This window comes from Chenopodium quinoa, unplaced genomic scaffold (genome assembly GCF_001683475.1).
Source record: "Chenopodium quinoa cultivar QQ74 unplaced genomic scaffold, ASM168347v1, whole genome shotgun sequence".
Classification (NCBI taxonomy): Eukaryota; Viridiplantae; Streptophyta; class Magnoliopsida; order Caryophyllales; family Amaranthaceae; genus Chenopodium; species Chenopodium quinoa.
Genome location: NW_018743920.1, coordinates 1,440,268 through 1,458,836, shown reverse-complemented (window position 1 = coordinate 1,458,836; position 18,569 = coordinate 1,440,268). Strand labels below are relative to the sequence as shown.

General features: G+C 33.1%; 2 protein-coding genes and 1 pseudogene across 3 annotated transcripts; 1 reads left to right on the top strand and 2 right to left on the bottom strand.

Annotated features, from left to right (window-relative positions):
- The first annotated feature begins 221 nt into the window (after positions 1 to 221).
- Positions 222 to 6,957, top strand: LOC110687824 (asparagine--tRNA ligase, cytoplasmic 2-like). Of its 2 annotated transcripts, XM_021864468.1 has the most exons (10): positions 222 to 376; positions 828 to 1,114; positions 1,268 to 1,419; positions 3,426 to 4,384; positions 4,484 to 4,642; positions 4,797 to 5,036; positions 5,239 to 5,847; positions 5,944 to 6,194; positions 6,298 to 6,486; positions 6,581 to 6,957. In XM_021864468.1, exons 4-10 carry the CDS (start codon positions 4,166 to 4,168, stop codon positions 6,762 to 6,764), a joined length of 1,851 nt encoding a protein of 616 aa, XP_021720160.1. In that variant the 5' UTR covers positions 222 to 376; positions 828 to 1,114; positions 1,268 to 1,419; positions 3,426 to 4,165; the 3' UTR covers positions 6,765 to 6,957. The 2 variants fall into 2 exon arrangements, with proteins under 2 accessions (XP_021720160.1, XP_021720159.1); XM_021864467.1 differs by having other exon boundaries at positions 3,426 to 4,642.
- A 2,188-nt stretch (positions 6,958 to 9,145) lies between these two features.
- On the bottom strand, positions 9,146 to 10,166 carry LOC110687586 (cysteine-rich repeat secretory protein 55-like). Its single transcript, XM_021864230.1, has one exon. It carries the CDS (start codon positions 10,121 to 10,123, stop codon positions 9,335 to 9,337), a length of 789 nt encoding a protein of 262 aa, XP_021719922.1. The 5' UTR covers positions 10,124 to 10,166; the 3' UTR covers positions 9,146 to 9,334.
- A 2,260-nt stretch (positions 10,167 to 12,426) lies between these two features.
- LOC110687585 lies at positions 12,427 to 13,360 on the bottom strand (annotated as a pseudogene).
- Positions 13,361 to 18,569: the final 5,209 nt, after the last annotated feature.

The following is an 18,569-nucleotide window of genomic DNA, read 5'->3' as shown; positions in this document are numbered from 1 at the left end:
TCGTATGACTTTTAATTAATGAAATATTTTTGCTATTCAAAAAAAAAAAAGGTATTGTTGTAGGAAACAAGGTGTTTACAAATAAAATAAGGTAGTTTTGCATGAGAGATGAAGGAATTATTACCCTCGTAATGAGGGTCTCCCTATTACTCCAAACCAAAATAAGGGTATAAGGTTTTTTTTTTTTTTTTTTTTTTTTTTTTTTTTTTTTTTAATTTTATCTCATCCCAGGTTATAACTATATAATTCTTCTTATAATTACACCATCACTGCTCCTTTTCTCATAGATAATTTCATCCTTCTGAAACCCAAAATTGTCAAATTTCACCCTTCCGAAAGTTCGGATTAGCTTCTCAGTTCACTCATTAATCTTCAGGTAAACTTTCTCTCTCTTAATTGTAATTTCCATATTTTGCTTTATTTCGTTTACACTTGACTATAATTTTTAGGATTTTAATTATACTTCAATCAGAAATTACTGATATATTGTTAAATTTACATCCAATTGCATCAAGAATCTTGAATTTAACTTCCAATTTCATCAGTAATGCCTTTAAAGAACCCTAGTTTTTCAAGTTTCATCAGAAATTTTCAGGATGCTTGCTTTTGCTTTCAATTCAACTTCAATTTTTAGAGTTTATATAACTTTGTTGCAACTTATGCAAAAATTGAGATTAATTATGGAGAAAATGCCTAGGATTGACAATTCGACTGATCAATTAGGGTTTTATTCGATTGTTTGTTTAATTAAGAAAGTGATTTTGTTGAGAAATTTATAGACCAACTTGTTCTGTAGTGACATTGTTCCTGCTGTTTAATGTGAGCAGGATGTTTAATCAGAAATGCTGCGGTGCTATTTTTGTTGAGCCCTGCTCTAATATTAGGGGGTTTTCTGGCCCAATATTCGTCGTACCCGAAAGCTGGGATGAGGGTCCTTTGTGTTGGTTATATCTTGATGCTGCTGGTGACTCTTTGGAAATTCATTTTGCTGGTCACTGGTGCTGATTGTGGTCCGAAGTTCAAGAAACGAAGCCTTTATGAGCTCGGTATTTCTGTAGTTTAGGCTTTTGGCTCACTTCTTTCCCTGTTAGGCGTCTTCTCAGTTTCAACCATGGTATATATAGTACTCTTATTCCGGTTTGCCGTAGTGTGTCATTGCATTGCTTAAAATTTTTGTTCGTAAATAGGAAAAAAATTAGATGCTGGTTTACAATATGTAGGTTAAAAATACAATGTTTGTTAGGTTTAAGTTGTGATCTTCGTGCAGGAAACCAGTGCATATGTGTGGATTGGAGTTGTTGGGAGCTTGCTGATGTTCATTGGAGGTTTGGCAAATCTATGCAAGCAGTTATGGATTGAGCAGTTGGGAAGAGAATGGCTCCTTCAAGCCGAGCAGGAGTCACAGTAATTTTTTGGTTGGTTAGTTGGTTTAATCTGCCCTCTAGAGTATTGCACATCTTGATTTTCATGTGCCACTTTTGGTACTCCTCACCTTACCTTGCAAAATCATTTGGTGTAGTTCAATCAACCGTCTTCTAGGATGACTTTGGGATATATTGCAGATAAACAGCGTAGTTTTTTCTCCTTTAGTAGTTAATGATGTTTACTAATCTTCTAGTCAAGGTGTTTAAAAACTGCAATTAGCAACTCAAATTGTTGCGTTTGTTATCGTAATTATATAGGTGCTAGTAACGTTGTTTTTAGGAATGGTTGAAGATGTTATGCATCTACTAACTGAACTTTTTGTTACGGGTACATTGGTTTGTATAAAAATGATGGGTTATGTGCTGTGTCTATATAGCAAATTAGAGATGTTGAGGTCTTGTTGAATTTTTACTGATAAACACTCGTGACTAAAGCAAAAGTAACATGAAAGTATTAAGCGTTGTCAATAATTTTTTTGAGAAAAAGCGTTGTCAATAATTAGTTCTAAGCAAAAATTGAATTAAATGGTCCCAACTATTGTTGTTCCGCTACAAACAGTCCCACCTAATGTTTATCTTAGATTGGGCCAAACTTTGAGATTCTTTGATGATGTTGGACATAATGACTTGTTTACCTACTATAATAAGTAAAAGAAATCACATACGAGTACTTGGCATGAGACTTTTAATCTTTTATTTTATTTTAAGCAAAGGGTCATTATTACCCTTACTAAACCTAACCTATGTTTTCTCTCTCTTTTTTTTTTTTTTTTCCTCTCTCTCATCAAACACCCCAACCACCAACCTTTTTCAACACAACTACCACAAAACAAAGTAGTGGCTACCGGCTGCAGTTGGCGGCGACGGGTGGAACCATGCGGCGACAGCGTAGAACCAGAGAGGCGGTGGTCCGACTCGTTTTTTTTAATAAAATCGATGGTTGGTATCCGGAGGTGAAAACCGGTTGCCCATCACCGGTAGTCGGCGGTCAAAACCGATTGGCCGTCATAGCCAACCGGATTTGGTCGCCGGTTACACCGGTAACTGGTTTTCACCTCCAGTTACCAGCCACCAGTTTTTTTTTTTTTTTTGGTTGTAAATAATAAAAAAAAAATCGTTTTTATTAAAAAAAATAAAACCAGTGGCTGGTAACCGGGGGTGAAAATCGGTTTCTCGTCACCGGTAACCGATGTTCAAAACCGATTGACCGTCATGGACAACTCGATTTGGTCGCCGGTTACCGGTGATGGTCAATCGGTTTTCACCTCCGGTTACCAGCCACCAGTTTTTTTTATTTTTATTTTTTTGAAATCATTAAAAAAAAATCGTTTGTTTTTTTTTATAAAATCGATGGCTGGTAAGTGGAGGTGAAAATCGGTTTCTCGTCACAAGTAACCGACGGTCAGTCCATCACGGCTAACCGGATTTGTCGGTTACCGATGATGGTCAACCGGTTTTAACCTCCGGTTACTAGCCACCAGTTTTTTTTTTTTGGAATAGTTAAAAAAAATTAATTTTTTTTGGAAACCATTAAAAAAATTATTATTATTATTATTATTATTATGCTTTTATTTGAATTAGATAATAATTATAATTATTTGATATTGTTATTACGGAGTATTAGTAATCTTAAGATTGTTGTTTTTTTTTTGTTTTTTCTGAGGAAACATTAAAAAAAAAAAAATTATTATTGTGGTGATCGAAGTGGCGCGTGTCGTAATTGGTGGTGGTTGACTTGATTGTGGTGGATGGACTAATGTTAGAGAAAGAAAATAGAAAAATTGTTTTAGTAAGTCTCTTTGCTTGAAATGATGGTGATTTGATTGTACTTATGACGGTATTTAGCATTTTACTTTAACAAATAGTACATTGAGCAACCAGAGGTAAAATGTCAGTTTAGTTTTTTGCTTCTGCTTCAATTGAAGAAGGGGTAAAATGTCAGTTTAGTTTTTTGCTTCCACACCCCTAAATTTACCTACTTTTATGTGGGTGCATATATAGGTGTCAATTCGGATAACTAGATGGAGTTTGGGTTGATCTATGACGAGTCGGGTCTACTCGGGTCGTATATATTCGGTTCAAAATTACCCTTTTAACCCGCCTCAGGTCGGATCGGGTCACTTTCGGATCGGGTTAAATTCGGGTTTAGGTCGGGTCAACTTCAAATCGGTTTATATTCGGTTTGGATAAATTCGAATCGAGTTCAAAATGAGTTTAATCAGGTTAATTTTGGGTCTGATGATTTTGGATCGAGTTGGTTTTGGTTCGGTTGATTTCGGTGTTGTTAAGTTCGGTTTGATTTATTAAGGTTGATCCCGAAGTCTGAACTATTTGTTACCGAACAAGCTATTTTGGGAAAGCCATTGTAAGAAAAGAGGAAAAGAGAATGCAAACTCCTGACTTCCCCCTTTGTACAAACCGCGAAAACCCAAAACCAAAACCAAAGAAATACTAAAACCCTCTTTACTTTGATCCTTCCCTTCCTTTCTCTACTCTTCTTTGTTAAAGAAGCTTGTACACTTCTACATTCCTTTTCTTCTTCTACTAATTCTCCTTCCTAACATAAAACCCTTCAATTAAATGATTAATTAACTCCTAATTAACCAATTCCTTCATCAACAACTTTCCCAAGCAAAGCATTTTTTCAATCTCATTAAAAACCCTTCATTTCTTTCATCATAAAATCAAACATTTCAATCCAACTAATCATCAACACCCATATACTCTGTTTTCCCACAATAATGTCACCTAAAGAAGAAGCACCCGCCGCGGCGGCAACCGAAGCACCAAAAATGGCACCCCAACAACAACAAGAAGCAGCCCCTGTTAAAACCCACATTCCAACATCCAAGTATTCTAAGAGGGTAGTGTTGAAAACCTTGTTTAGCCGGGAAGATCGCGGTATCGGATTGTCTGGAGAAAGAATTGTGATTGGAGGTTGGGTTAAGTCTTCTAAAGAGGTGAGGAAACAACCACCTTTACCTCAACCTGATACTGCTCAACCTCAACCGGGGGCGAAAGCCGGGCAGAAGGATGTGACTTGTACTGAAATTTTGCAGAACCGGATGCCGATTTTTCGTACATTCTTGAAGCTCTTTGGGGTTGGTACTCATGCCGAGAAAGATTCAGCCGGAGGCTTAACATACAGAGCACAACATCCTGTTATGTCCACTGTGTTTTTGCAAATCAGTGATGGTTCTTGCATTGACAGTCTTCAGGTATGTAATGTTTTACTGCTTTTGGTAATTAATTTTTATTTATATTGATTATATTGTAAAATTCAATTTTAAGATTTCGAGAAATTAGTGATACATGGAATATAAAGGTAACTTTTGAGTATTTAAAAAAATTATTAATCAACAAAAAATTCAGGTTGTGGTGGACTCAACTCTGGCTCCTCCTGGACAAATATTGCTAAGTGGTACTTGTATTCTAGTGGAAGGTGTTATACAGCGGCCTTCGACAGGCGGAAAGCATAGCATCGAGGTTAAAGCCGAAAAGGTGTTACATCTTGGTGTAGTAGAAGATCATGAAAAGTATCCCTTATCCAAGAAAAGGCTCCCTTTGCACACTTTAAGGGATTGGGCTCACTTTCGTCCTAGGACAACTACAGTAAAATTCCTTCCTTAAAGAATTGATTCCAATTTTGCATCATCTTATGCTACTATATGTTCTTACTTAAAGAATTGATTCCAATTTACATCATCTTATGCTACTATATGTTCTTACTTAAAGTATTGATTCCAATTTACATCATCTTATGCTACTATATGTTCTTACTTCTTATCATGTTACTCAATTTCTTTGTTTCTAGGTTGCTTCCATTACAAGAATTCGACATTCCCTTACCCACGCAACACACAACTTCTTTCAGAACAATGGCTTCCTTTACGTGCAAGTGCCGGTAATCACAACCACGGATTCTGAGGGTTTGAGTAACAAATTCAATGTTACAACACTTCTTGGTAAGACAATAACTGAAGAACCATCCAATAAGCCAACAAGTGTAACCAAACAAGTTAGTGGTGTTAGCCTTGAATCCATTAAGGCTTCTCTTAAGGAGAAGAGTAACCAAGTGGAAGAGCTAAAGAGGACAGATAGTAATAGGGAAGCATTACTTGCCGCGATTCAGGATCTTAAGAAAACAAACGAGCTTGCCTCGCAGTTGGAAGCCAAGGAGAAAAAAGAGAAAGAAAAGGCTACTGCTTTGGTTAAGCCTGATAAACTCGACTTCACAGACGATTTCTTTTCCTGCCAAGCCTTCCTAACAGTTTCAGGGCGGCTTCATCTCGAAAGTTATGCTTGTGCCCTTGGTAATGTGTACTCCTTTGGTCCAAGATTTAAGGCTCAAACATCTCATTCCACTAGGCATGTTTCCGAGATGTGGATGGTCGAGGCTGAAATGGCTTTTGCTGAACTAGAGGTATCCCAATTCATTGACAATCTTCTAAATTGTTCCAATTTTCAATATTTCATTGAACAAGGAGTAATAGTTAATGCATTTACATTCTTTGTGCAGGAAGCCATGGGCTGTGCTACTGATCTTTTGAAGCACTTGTGCAAATGGGTGCTAGAAAAGTGTAATGAAGATATGAAGTTTGTCCTAAAACGGGTGGATCAAAGCATTGTTGGCCGTCTACAATCCGTGGTATCGACAAACTTTGAGAAACTTCCTTACTGTAAGGCCATTGATATTCTAAAACAGGCTAAAGAGCAGAAGTTCGACATGAATGTCGAATGGGGTGTTCCTCTTACTGAAGAACATGAAAGGTAATGTACTTATAATTCTAGCTGTCTTTAATTTGTTTCCTGTTATTATAGCAATTGAGCTAGAAATCTGACCATCTTTATCTTTTGATCTGACTCAATGAAGCTATCTGGCCGATGAAATCTTCAAAAAGCCAGTAATCATTTATGATTATCCTAAGGAAGTTAAGCCTTTCTATGTTCGATTAAACGATGATGGAAAGACAGTTGCCGCATTTGATGTTATTGTACCTAAGGTAGGAGCAGTGATTAGAGGGAGTCAGAATGAAGAACGTGTTAAAGGGCTAAGTACAAGGTAATGGTTGTTCAATTTCACTCTACATTATACATACAACTTTGAGCAAACGAAGAATTTCTAAGAGTTGTTTTTTCTTGATGAAATGTAACAGAATCAAGGAACTAGGCCTGTCAAGTGAACAATATGAATGGTACTTGGATCTTCGTCGAAATGGGACAGCCAAACATGCTGGATTTAGTCTCACTTTTGATCTAATTGTCCTTTTGGCGACTGGAATCTCGGATATTCGTGATGTTGTCCCATTTCCAAGGAGCTATGGAAAAATTAGCAACTAAATTCTGCAACTCTATTTTCTGAAGCTTAATGTAATACTTCAACAGGGTCTGAAACAGAACAAAGACCAGGAATATGTGCATGATTAGTTTATAATTATGTAATATTTACTACAATGATTTTAAAAATATAATCACTTATGTATGTAAATATCATTACAAAAGTATAGTGATGTAAATGAAATGATGCTGTATATTTGTGCTGTTATTACTTATGTACTGTAATTATGTTATACAAGTATCTATCGATTTTCACATTTAACTCTAAAGAACAGAACAAGCTTAGTTAAAGTACAACTTTTTGTTCTGTCAAATATTTAATATGAAGTAAACTTGGTCAAAGGTCGAGTTTCTAGCCAGAAAATAAACAACTTCATAAGGGTGTAATATGTACGTTATAGAATATTCAATCATATACAATTTTTTATTTTTTTAAATTTTTTTTGGTGTTTAGAGAGCTACAAGGGCGGGTGATGAGAATCGATCCCAATATCTCTTGAAATCGGGAGGGGAGCCTAACCACTTGAAGTATCCCTCACTTTCTTCAATCATATATAATCATTCTTTTAGAAAAGGTGACGAATTTTTCCATACCAACTCATGATAATAGTGAATACTAGAACCAGGGTTGCTTTCCTCTTGAGACATTACAGCAGCATATTTTGACATAAAAGAAACACTACATAGTACATGCTAGCTTTAGTCCTTAAAGTCAACTTTGGTCCACCATGAAACTTATAATCTTATACAATGGTATCTTTTCATGCTAAGTTAGTTATATCTTCGAAAGGCATATGCATTACTTTTGTAACTGATTATGACTCGAATGTTTCTAATCAAAACAATATGATTATTACAAAAACTAAGTGCAACACTTTATTAAGGTACCAACGTAGCAACCATATAATCCATGCATGTACATCAGTACATATTGCAATATACTGTACTGCGTTTTTTTTTTTCAATACATTTGTATTTTATTGCGAAATACAATTACGACACTTAATAATTACGGAGTAACTTTAGGTTTCATTGTGAGAGCACGGTTTTTAATACTCTACTTTGTAAACAACGCAGATTTTTTATTTTTTTTTTCCACTTTAATTGTACACTAGCATTGTGAGACTATATAATTTTGTTTTTTGGAATTACCTTACAATTTTATTTGCATGGTGGAAGACTGGAAGTCAACTTTGAGTTGTGGGGTTACTCATAATCAGCAGCATTCTTTGAATCTTTGACCTGAAAAGAAATGTGGCCATATATTGCACAGGCCAAATTTTATTTTTATTTTTATTTTAATTATTTTTATGTTTGGAGGGGTATGATATGGTCGTGTAGACAGTGGTGTGTAAGTGTGTTTGTGGAGGGCCTAGGGTTTGAATAGAAAGTTCTTCTAAGTCAACCATGATTTTGTCCACCAATATTATACTCACATAAGTAGCCAAGTGGGATTTTTTTTACTGATGATTTGATTTGAGAGGTCTATTTGAGTTTTAACACTTCCTCGTTAAATAAAGTTTTTGCACTATTCAACCTGCATTCCTTCGTTTTTCTTGAGTTTTACTCACTACTTGTACTTTACAATAGAGAATATCTTTAAATTTGTTGTTAGTAAACAATGCAATTATGTGTACATATCGTTTATATGTTGCTTGCCACACCGTGTGGTAGGGGATACTTGTAAGTGGTTACTCGTTTGGTCAGGGGTTACTCGTTTGGTCAGGAGTAAATTCGTAATTTTAATTAAAAATTATTTTTTAATTATTTTATATATATTTTTTTTAATTTCCAAAATTTCGAATATATTAAAAAATAATTTCTGGAAGATAAAAATATATTTAAAATAATTTTAAAAATAATTTTAAATTAAAATTACTAATTAAAAATAAATCAAAAAACAAATAATCTCAACCATTCATTTTAAAAAATTATGATAGTCAAAAGTCATAAGACTACATTAGAATCATCTCTTATTCAGAGGTTACTTATTCAAGAGTTACTCGGTCGGTCAGAGGTTACTCTCACACAGAAAACATGGTTGAGTAAGTAACCCTTAGCTTACAAGTAACCCCTACAAATAACCCTTGAATAAATAGCCCCTACAAGGATACAATTAACCTCTAAGTAAGTAACCCATATAAATAACCCCTAAATAACAGAATAAGTAACCACTATAAGTAACACATGCCATACGGTGTGACCAGTCACACAGAAAAGTTGTTGTTATGTGTATATTATCTATCAATTTAAAACAATGTATTTAGCCCAATCAAAAGTGAGATTTCTTTTTCTCAATAACTATTTTACTCGATAAGTAAGGCATAAAATTGAATCTTACCATTTGTACTTTTGCATCATTGTTCCAGCTGACAAATGTAAAGTGTACTTGTATCAAACTTTAATTTAATTAGAAAGGAGCAAGCACAATAATAGCACATGCATAATCCATGCACATATTACAACAGTTACAACTTTTGCTATAACATAGCACATCTTATGTATACCCTTAATTAAATACTTTCAAATAACTTGGCAAACTTTTTTATGCCTTATTAGGCTTTTAGGGCACCTTAATGATGTATAATCACAGATTTTTTTAGAGAATGACCCTTGTTATTTGGAAACTGACCTTCTAAAGGAAAGAAAAAGGGGTAAAGTTCATATCTAACATAGCAACTGCTATACAAAACTCTGCATCCCTTACTATTACTGCAGTAACCTTCGAAATTCCGAATGGCTTGAGCCAAACATTGAGCACAAGACATAGGAGACAAGTCCCTTGTGCACTGAACCAAGGCGTATAGGGTCTCGAAATCAGTCACTTTTTTCTGATCTTTCCCAAGCCCTCCACTCGAAGGTTTAACCGCCTTTGAATCGATCCTATCGAACATATTTCCCAACTCTTGGTTGAAAACATCAGGATTTGTGACATTAGCTATGTTTTTATATAATATGCCATATGATAAGTCTACATTACCAAAAAAATTATTTTGGCTATGCCTTAAGAAGCAATAGTCATACCATATTCGGGCATCAGATTGGTTAGGGCAGAGTTTTCGGACTTGTTTGGCTGCATTTTGGATGCACTCCATACAGTCCTTTGAGTCTACGTCACCTCGGCATTGAGCCAGGCCGTAGACTGTGTCCTTGCCATTGCCATACGAGGCCTTGACAAAGGTGGCACCCTGCAGGGATTTGGTGACTATATCAGCTAACAAATGGTCTATGTTTGCTGATACTTGGCTGCTACTGCTTATGATGGTTTTTTTGTTGCAGTATTCTCCTAGTTGAGAATTTTCAGCTGAGGAATATGTGAGGGACAATAATAGTAACACAACTATATGGAAAAGTGAAGCCATATATATGATACAATTTTCTAATTATTTGTATGAAGTAACTAATTTGGTTAATTTCTTGAAACCATTGGTGGGTTTATATAGTAAAAGTTAGTAAGATATTGGTGTTGGATGTGGGGTATATGGTAGCAGACATTCTTGACATACAAGTTATTAGCTACAATTCCTAACACGTATCATGGATGTTTTTACGGCGGTCGTTTGAAATATGAGTACTATATTAATTTAATGATAAACAATACGATCAGTTCCTTTTTTTCATATTATAAAATGGACACAATTAGTCTTCTAAAAGCTACCGTGCAAAGATAATTTTTCAAAAATTTAATCCAACATAAAATAATTATTTTTCGAAAAACTATAAAATAAGAATAAAAATTACATAAATGATACTAAAAATTTGATAAACTAAAAAAATGTTGATAATACTATTTTAACCAAAAATTAAGGAATATAATTAATTACTTGAAAAAAATATGTCAATTATAAACTACATAATCATTAAAACAATGGTACTCATATTTCAAACGACTAATATAAAATTTAATTTTCATATTCGTATATAATATACACATATATATCTTTGTATAAAGTTATACATATTTGTTTCATTATATACAATCGACTTTATCAGTCTAAATCAAGATTAACCCTTCTACTTTTGATTGATCAAGTCATAGTATAAAAAAATTGCGGCCATTTTATTCCTGATTTTCACTAGATCTATCAATTAACCAAACATTGTTCGAATACAAATATTGATAGGAATGTCTAGCAGCTAAGTACTAGAAGATGATGTAATTACTAATTAGAAGAGAAAAGGATAAAAATATAACTGATGCAGTCCACATTGGATGCGATCAATATGGGTAATTGGCCTAATTGCCCACTTATTAACGGCGCCTACATAACAAATAATGCTGGTATAATATAAAAACATGGAGTAGGCCAATTGAAATTTTACCAAATTTAAGATGTTCACGAATGATTTTGCATCATTATATTGTATTATAACATTTAGAAACATAAACCATGAAATTAGCAGCCAACTAATTAAAAGAGCTACGTAATTAGCCACTTCAAATTGTACGCAAATGTTGATTTATTTTAATGTGAATTTTTGTGATTGGAAGAAGATTCACTTTTTGTTGAAAATGGAGGTTATACATTACAATATAGTAACAGGCTAACAATCAATAGTTTGGACTTTGGAATATTATAAAAGTGTTTGTTAAGTCTAGAGGTTGACCACACCGATTAAGATATGACATCTCCCTTTCAATGTCCAAGGGTTATCAATTATTATAATCAATTGGTCTAGAAGGTAGACACCAATAATAAGTGATTGAATGATAATCGAAAACTCGACTCAAATTCAAATTAGCTAGAGTTAAATATGTTTTTAATTATTGTACTCCTAATAAGTGGATGGGTTTAATTGACCTCATGTGCTTCACATGTGGCTACGCACTGCATGTGACCTAGCACCAAATTTTGGCAAGGCCGTGAATATTATGAAAAAATATTTTAAATTTGAATAGACATATTATTCTCTCGAAGATCCACTAATTCAAATAGATTGTCATCCCAAATTTTGAATGAATTGCTAACACACATCCTCCCTCCATCGTATCCTTTCATTTAATGTTTATACTATATGATAAAATTCAACTCTTAGTTTTTTGTAGACTTGTATTGAATTGATAAGTAGTTTTTTCGTTATTTTACTCTTCTAGTATGTGAGGAAGGAAATAAATTACGTAGATCGAGAAATATTACATAAATTAACCAGGTATAAATACAAAGGAAATGAGACAACTTCAATAGAACAAATTAAGTTAAATCAAAAGCGAAATTTTGCATCTACATGCATGGTGCAATGGAGAGGGGAGAGATCGATAGAGCGAGAGGAAAAATTGTTACTTTACATTGGTTGGATAGGTATATATTGCAACGTTTAATCCGTTCTATTGATATTGTATGCTACGTTAATCTTTTAATAAATTAAAGTTTCACTTATATTGCAATAAATAATACATCCATTTAAGAAAACATAAACTATCCGGCCAATATATGCTAATTGATTTTCTTTGAGGATGAATTACATTTGTTTGTGGTCCTTGATCTCCCCATCTAATACCTATTTTCTTAAAATAAGTGTACACTACTCTCCTCGTGTTGTAATATTATGGAATGGATGAAGTATATTACAAAATTGAAAATACACAATAACACAAATATAAGAAGATTCCACGTGATAATGTTTGATGAAAGCAAATCTTCTATCATTATTCAATACACAAAAATTCAACAGTTGGAAGATTTATTATTCAATACATTATACATAACACATCTTGTAGCCTGAAAGGCCCTTAATTACTTTCAATTCAATTAACAACTTAACAAAACTTTTATTTGCCTGCTAATTTCCTTCTGTAATTCCACAGTACTATAACCTTTAGGGGCATCTTAATGATGATTAGGGACTAATTTCCTTGTATAATGACCCTTATTTTTTGAATTTTGACCTTCTAAAGGAAAGAAAAAGGGGTAGAGTTCATATCTAACATAACAACTACTATACAAAACTCTGCAACCAATACTATTACTGCAGAATCCCTCAAAATTCTGAATTGCTTGAGCCAAGCATTGACCACAAGACAGAGGAGATAAGTCCCTTGTGCACTGAACCAAAGCATATAAGGTCTCAAAATTTGTCAATTTCTTCTGATCTTTCCCTAGCCCTCCACTTGAAGGCTTGACCGCCTTTGAATCGATCTTATCGAATATGTTTCCCAACTCTTTGTTGAACATAACAGGATTTGTGACATTTTCTGTGTTTTTATATAATATGCCAGGAAGCAATAGTCATACCAAATTCGGGCATCAGATTGTGTAGGACAGAGTTTTCGGACCTGTTTGGCCGCGTCTTGGATGCAGTCCAGACAGTCCTTTGAGCCTAAGTCACCCCTGCATTGAGCTAGGCCGTAGACCGTGTCCTTGTTGTTGCCATACGAGGCCTCGACAAAGGTGGCACCTTGCAGGAATTTGGTGACTATATCAGCTAACAAGTGGTCTATGTTAGCTGATATTTGGCTACTACTGCTTATGACAGTGTTCTGATTGCAGTATTATGTGGGATTATCAGCTGAAGAATATGTGACTGATAATAAAAGTAACACAACTATATGGAAAAATGAAGCCATGTTTTAAAAATGTTTAGTAATTTGGTTAGTTTGTAATCTGGATAGTTTCTTGCAAAATTGGTGTGTTTATATAGTAGAGGGTAGCTAGCTTATTGGTGATGTATGTGGGGTGATGTATGTGGGGTGTATTGCAGCAGACATTCTTGACATTAAACTAAAAATATCCTTTAGTGTTAGGGAATCCCCCCAACTTTAAGGCAACTGGATTGTGGATTCAATAATCTGTAGCTTACACTAAAGTCGCTAGAAAAATTTAGCAATATTACGACGTTTTAATTTATTTGTGGTTTGACTCTTAATTGGTTATATTCCTTAAAGACAAATCATAATGTAGTATGGTAACATGTAAATACTAACCACTTTGCAGTCTTATGTGACATTGTAAATTTTTATACATCTGTACAAACTCGTATTTTAATTCCTTTAACAAACTTAACCTTATAGATGAAATCTCATATTAACTATTCAAACCTATTATACATGATTGTTATATTTCATATTTCAGCAAAGATGAATGTTGTCTAACGTCAAAACACACACCTTCCTAATACAATAATGTATTAAAAATGTAAGTAATGCAGTCCACATTGGATGCAATTCTGGTAATACATATTGCCCACTTATTAATGGTGCCTACATAATCAAATGCTAGTACTATACTTGTATAAATTATAAAGCAGGTAGCTGACCAATTAAATTTTTTAACCAAATCAATAGGTTGACTAATAATGTTATTGGTAGTTGTTGCTTCAATGTATTATAAAACAATAGCCGTGAAACCAATTTGATTTATTTAATCAGAAAGGCATTACACATAGAGTAAATGACCGAAATGAGGAAGAGTAAATTCGAACTTGTGACCACTAAGTATCAATATACACGATCCTCAGTCTTTATTATTAGTCCATTAGACCTATACTTCATTGCTAAACCAATTTAATCGCAGATAAATTTAGAACCATATACATTTCGAATTTAATACATGCATTAATTGATTGCAGCCTAACTAGATAGTAAGAAGGGTTACGTAATTAGTCACATCAATTCATACGCAAATTTTGATTTATTTTATTGTGATTGAAAGAATATTCCAAATTTGTGGAAAATGGGAGCTAAATTAACATTACAATACTGTTTTTTTTGTTTGTTTTTTTTTTTTAATAAAACATTGTAATACATAACAAGCTAACAATCAACATGTTAGGATATCGTTAAAAAGTGTTGGCTGTTGACCCTATATATAAATTGACTGCACCGACTAAGACATGACAAATATCTTCATTTTGAAATTTTAAGTTCTCAATTATTATTCAATATATAGTCTAGAAGATTAATTAAGGTAGCAAAATCTAGATTGTTTAGAAATGGTCAAAAGGATATGTATAAGGGTTTGGACGTAGATGAAAATCATGTTATACAGATACATCTAAAAATGAAGTCAAAATAATCATTATTTAAAAAAACAAAAAAGTATAAATATTATATCTATATATATTGCAGAAAGTTATACTAAGTTTTTTGGTTTTTTTTTTTTTATCAGAAACTAACCAATAAAAATGTCGTAAGAAATTGCCTAAAAAGGTAAAAAAAATAATAATAAATAAAATTAAAATTAAAATAAAAAAAACCAAAACTTATCTAATAAAATACTACCTAATAAAAGGTAAATGTTGTAAAATGTTGTAATAAACTACCTAGTAAAAGGTAAATGTTGTAAAATACTACGTACCTCTGTTGGATTTCCACTGTTGACCCACCTCAAACATTCTCGAAACCACCGTTTTCATCCCCAAAACCAACAAAGCCTGCTTGAAATTGCATCCACCATGCCGAAACAACCCTCCAACCTGAAAACCACCACCTCTAACCCGAAAACCACCATCCCGAAGCACAAAAATACGCTCACCAACCTCCAACCACCCCGAAAAAAACCTTATGACTTTGAAAACCAACCCCGCGGTGATTTTGGGGGTGTTTTTAGGTGGGTCAACATCGTAAAATTAGATCAACGATATAAATTACGCCAAAGGTACGTAGTATCTTACATTTTACTTATTATTGGGTATTTTCTTATAACATTTTTTTTTTATTATGTAGTTTCTCACAAAAATTATGTTTTATGAGGCAGTTTTTTGGACAAAAATTCCTATTTTTTTTTTGTTTGTTTTTTTTTTTTTTCATTTTTTTATTTTTTATTTTTTTCCTCTCATTAATCAATACAGTAGTACATGGGGTGAAGTTAGAAAGAGTTCGCGTAGGTTCAAAAGATGGATAATATTGTTAAATTGTTAATACAAGTATATGATATTGTTTAATATGAATCTTTGGTCTCAAGTTTTAGGTAAAATAAAAGTGATCTTTGTTAAAAAAAAAAATGAAAATAAATATCTCACTTTTTGTTGGTCTTCCCAAAACAATTCCACCTATCGATTTTCCCAAAACAATCCCACCTTTACCCTCTCTTCATCTAACGATCCATGACCTGTTGGTGACCGGTTTTCTTAGGTTATATGCCATGTGTCGACTTTTAATAGGTTTAATTTATTTTTTTTAAATAATAAAAAAAACAAAAATAATTTTATTAAAAAAAAAACAATGAAACCACTAATGACCGCGACCACCCTACGCCACCCTCGGCTAGAACAACCGCCCTCTTCCCCTCCCCATCCCTGCCCCTGCCTTCTCCGACAACCCCACCCCCGTCCTCGTCTTCCCTTTTCCGATTTTTAATTGAAACAGAGCCGCAGTCAATATTGATGTCTGATGGTGATGAGAGCAGCGGAAAAACGAAAAGGGGAGTGAGGGGGGCTCTGATGGGTTGGGGTTGGTGTTTTTGGGGTGTGAGTGGATGTGTCGGGGCTGGCTAGGGGGTTTTCGTGGTGGGGTGGAGGTGCGAGGAGAGAGATTATAAGAAAGAAAGAAAAACAAAATAAATTAACTTGTATAACAAGTTGCAGGTCATATGGATTGTTAGATGAAGATTGGGGGTAAAGGTGGGATTGTTTTGGGAAAATCGATAGGTGGGATTGTTTTGAAAACACCGGGCAAAGGTGAAATTATTTATTTCCATTTTCCAAAAAAAAAAAAAAAAAAATTAAAAAAAAAAAAAAAAATAATCAACACAATCACTCGAAAACCTCTTGAACAAATATAAATAGAGTGTCATTCCAAATTTAATGTTTTTTTTTTTACTTTCTATCACTGTTTTTGGTTAGAGATTTAAACACAATAAGGGTGTTATTTGTTTTGGCTTTTCCACCATCTACTTGAGAAATAAAAAAAGCTTATACAAACAAACCTACTTCATTATTAAAGAAAATATATGTTGGTTCTAAATATAATTGAAATCATGCCTAGGGGTTTGATATTTATTATTTTTAATATTCTCTATATATTTTTATACTGCAATTAAGATATTAAGTATCATATTTTTATCTTGTTATTTTTTGTTAGATGTTTAAAAGAAAAAATAAATAGCATTTAAAAAAAATGATGTAAGAGATGGGTAGTCTTTTTTGAAAACTAAAATTTTAAAATAATTGAATTTTGTAGTGATATGTATGACAAACTTTGTGTATTTTTCAATATACTTGAATATTTATGGGCCTTGATGTTTTTGTTCAAACTTAATGACAAATCTCACATGTGATAATCAATGAAAGATTGTTGTTTTGTTTTTATTCCCCTCTCTCCCTATAAATATTGGCATATGGAAAACAAACCTCGAAGTAGCACCTATAAAAATAGTATTCCTCCCATTTACATATTACTTCATCTGTCTCTAATTTTTTTTTTTTTGATACATTTGACTTTTTATGGTCTCTATAATACGTATTAAAACGATTATATCACTATTTTTGTATGCGTAAAAATTATAAAAAGTTGATATTAATAAACCATACATTGAGGCGAATCAAATAAAATATCACATGACTATATTACCTATTGTATACTAACAGAAATTTATGGTCAAAATGCTTATATTTTAACGGCAATGGGGTAAAAAAAAATTAAGGACAAAGAATGTCTAAATCCATAATGGCACATGTCCAAAATGGACACAAATGACTTTTTTTGTATATTGATGAATGTGCTTTTGCCTTTTTGGTACCAATAAGTACCATCAAAGAAATTTAGTTGTAAGTTTTACAAATGCCAAAACCCAATTGCATTATTGAATAAATAATTATCAATTTTTTTATATGTGAAAATAGGAGAGTACAATAACCCATGAAGGGGTGAATAGTACAAGAAAACTCTCACTATAGAAGCTCACAAATGAGTAGTACAAAAATAGGAATAGTAGATTCGTAGCTAGAGAGAAGGTGAATTGTATACAAGGAGGGTAGTAAGGTAGAAAGGCTTTGTGTATAGGTATGGTTGTATGGCTTATTGCGTGTGTGTATATATATGTTGATAAAATGCCCATAACATATATTTATAGTTGAAGATGGAGCTTGGAAGAAATGACCAGAAGATTCCTGAACATCCTTCATTACTCTTGTATCTATATTATTTTAGAACATTCACGAACCATGTATTCTAGTTGCTTCCAATGTCAAGAATTCTCTAAATCATTTTAGTGGCTTGCATGATACAAGCTAGTAGAAAAATCTAGAGAATTGAGGAGTAATACCAGCCATGCTACATGTATCTGGAAGCTTCTAAAACATGGACAAATACTCCATAATGGCCTAAAAATTTGGGCCATACCCAACAATTATAGTTTCACATGGCATTGGCATCAATTTTCATAGAGATGTTGGATTTTTAATTAATAAAATTAAAAGCTCAAGTTTTTATTAAATGAAATAAATAACTAGTCTTTTCATAATTATTTTCATTTTCAGAAGAAAAGATTGGCCAAAATTAATTCGCTCTCAATACATCCAAATTAATATCAAACTATTCCTCTTTGCTAATTTTTCTAGGCTATATAATTTTATTTTATTTTATTTTTTTTGTGATTACTTAAACATATATTAATTTATGTGTATATAAATGACATGAATTAATATTGAATTGGCTAAGATGGTAAGAACGTAATCTCAAATCCATGATTTTAAATGTTCAAAACTTGTGGGATGCTTTTTATTTTTTTCTCATTAAAAGTGACACGGAATAGTTGTTGAATGCTAGTGTGATGTGGCATAATGCTAGTTAAATGATGACATGGCGCAATGCTAGTGCAGATCTACATGGCACATAAACATAGGCGGAATATCTAAATCCCTAGATTTAGA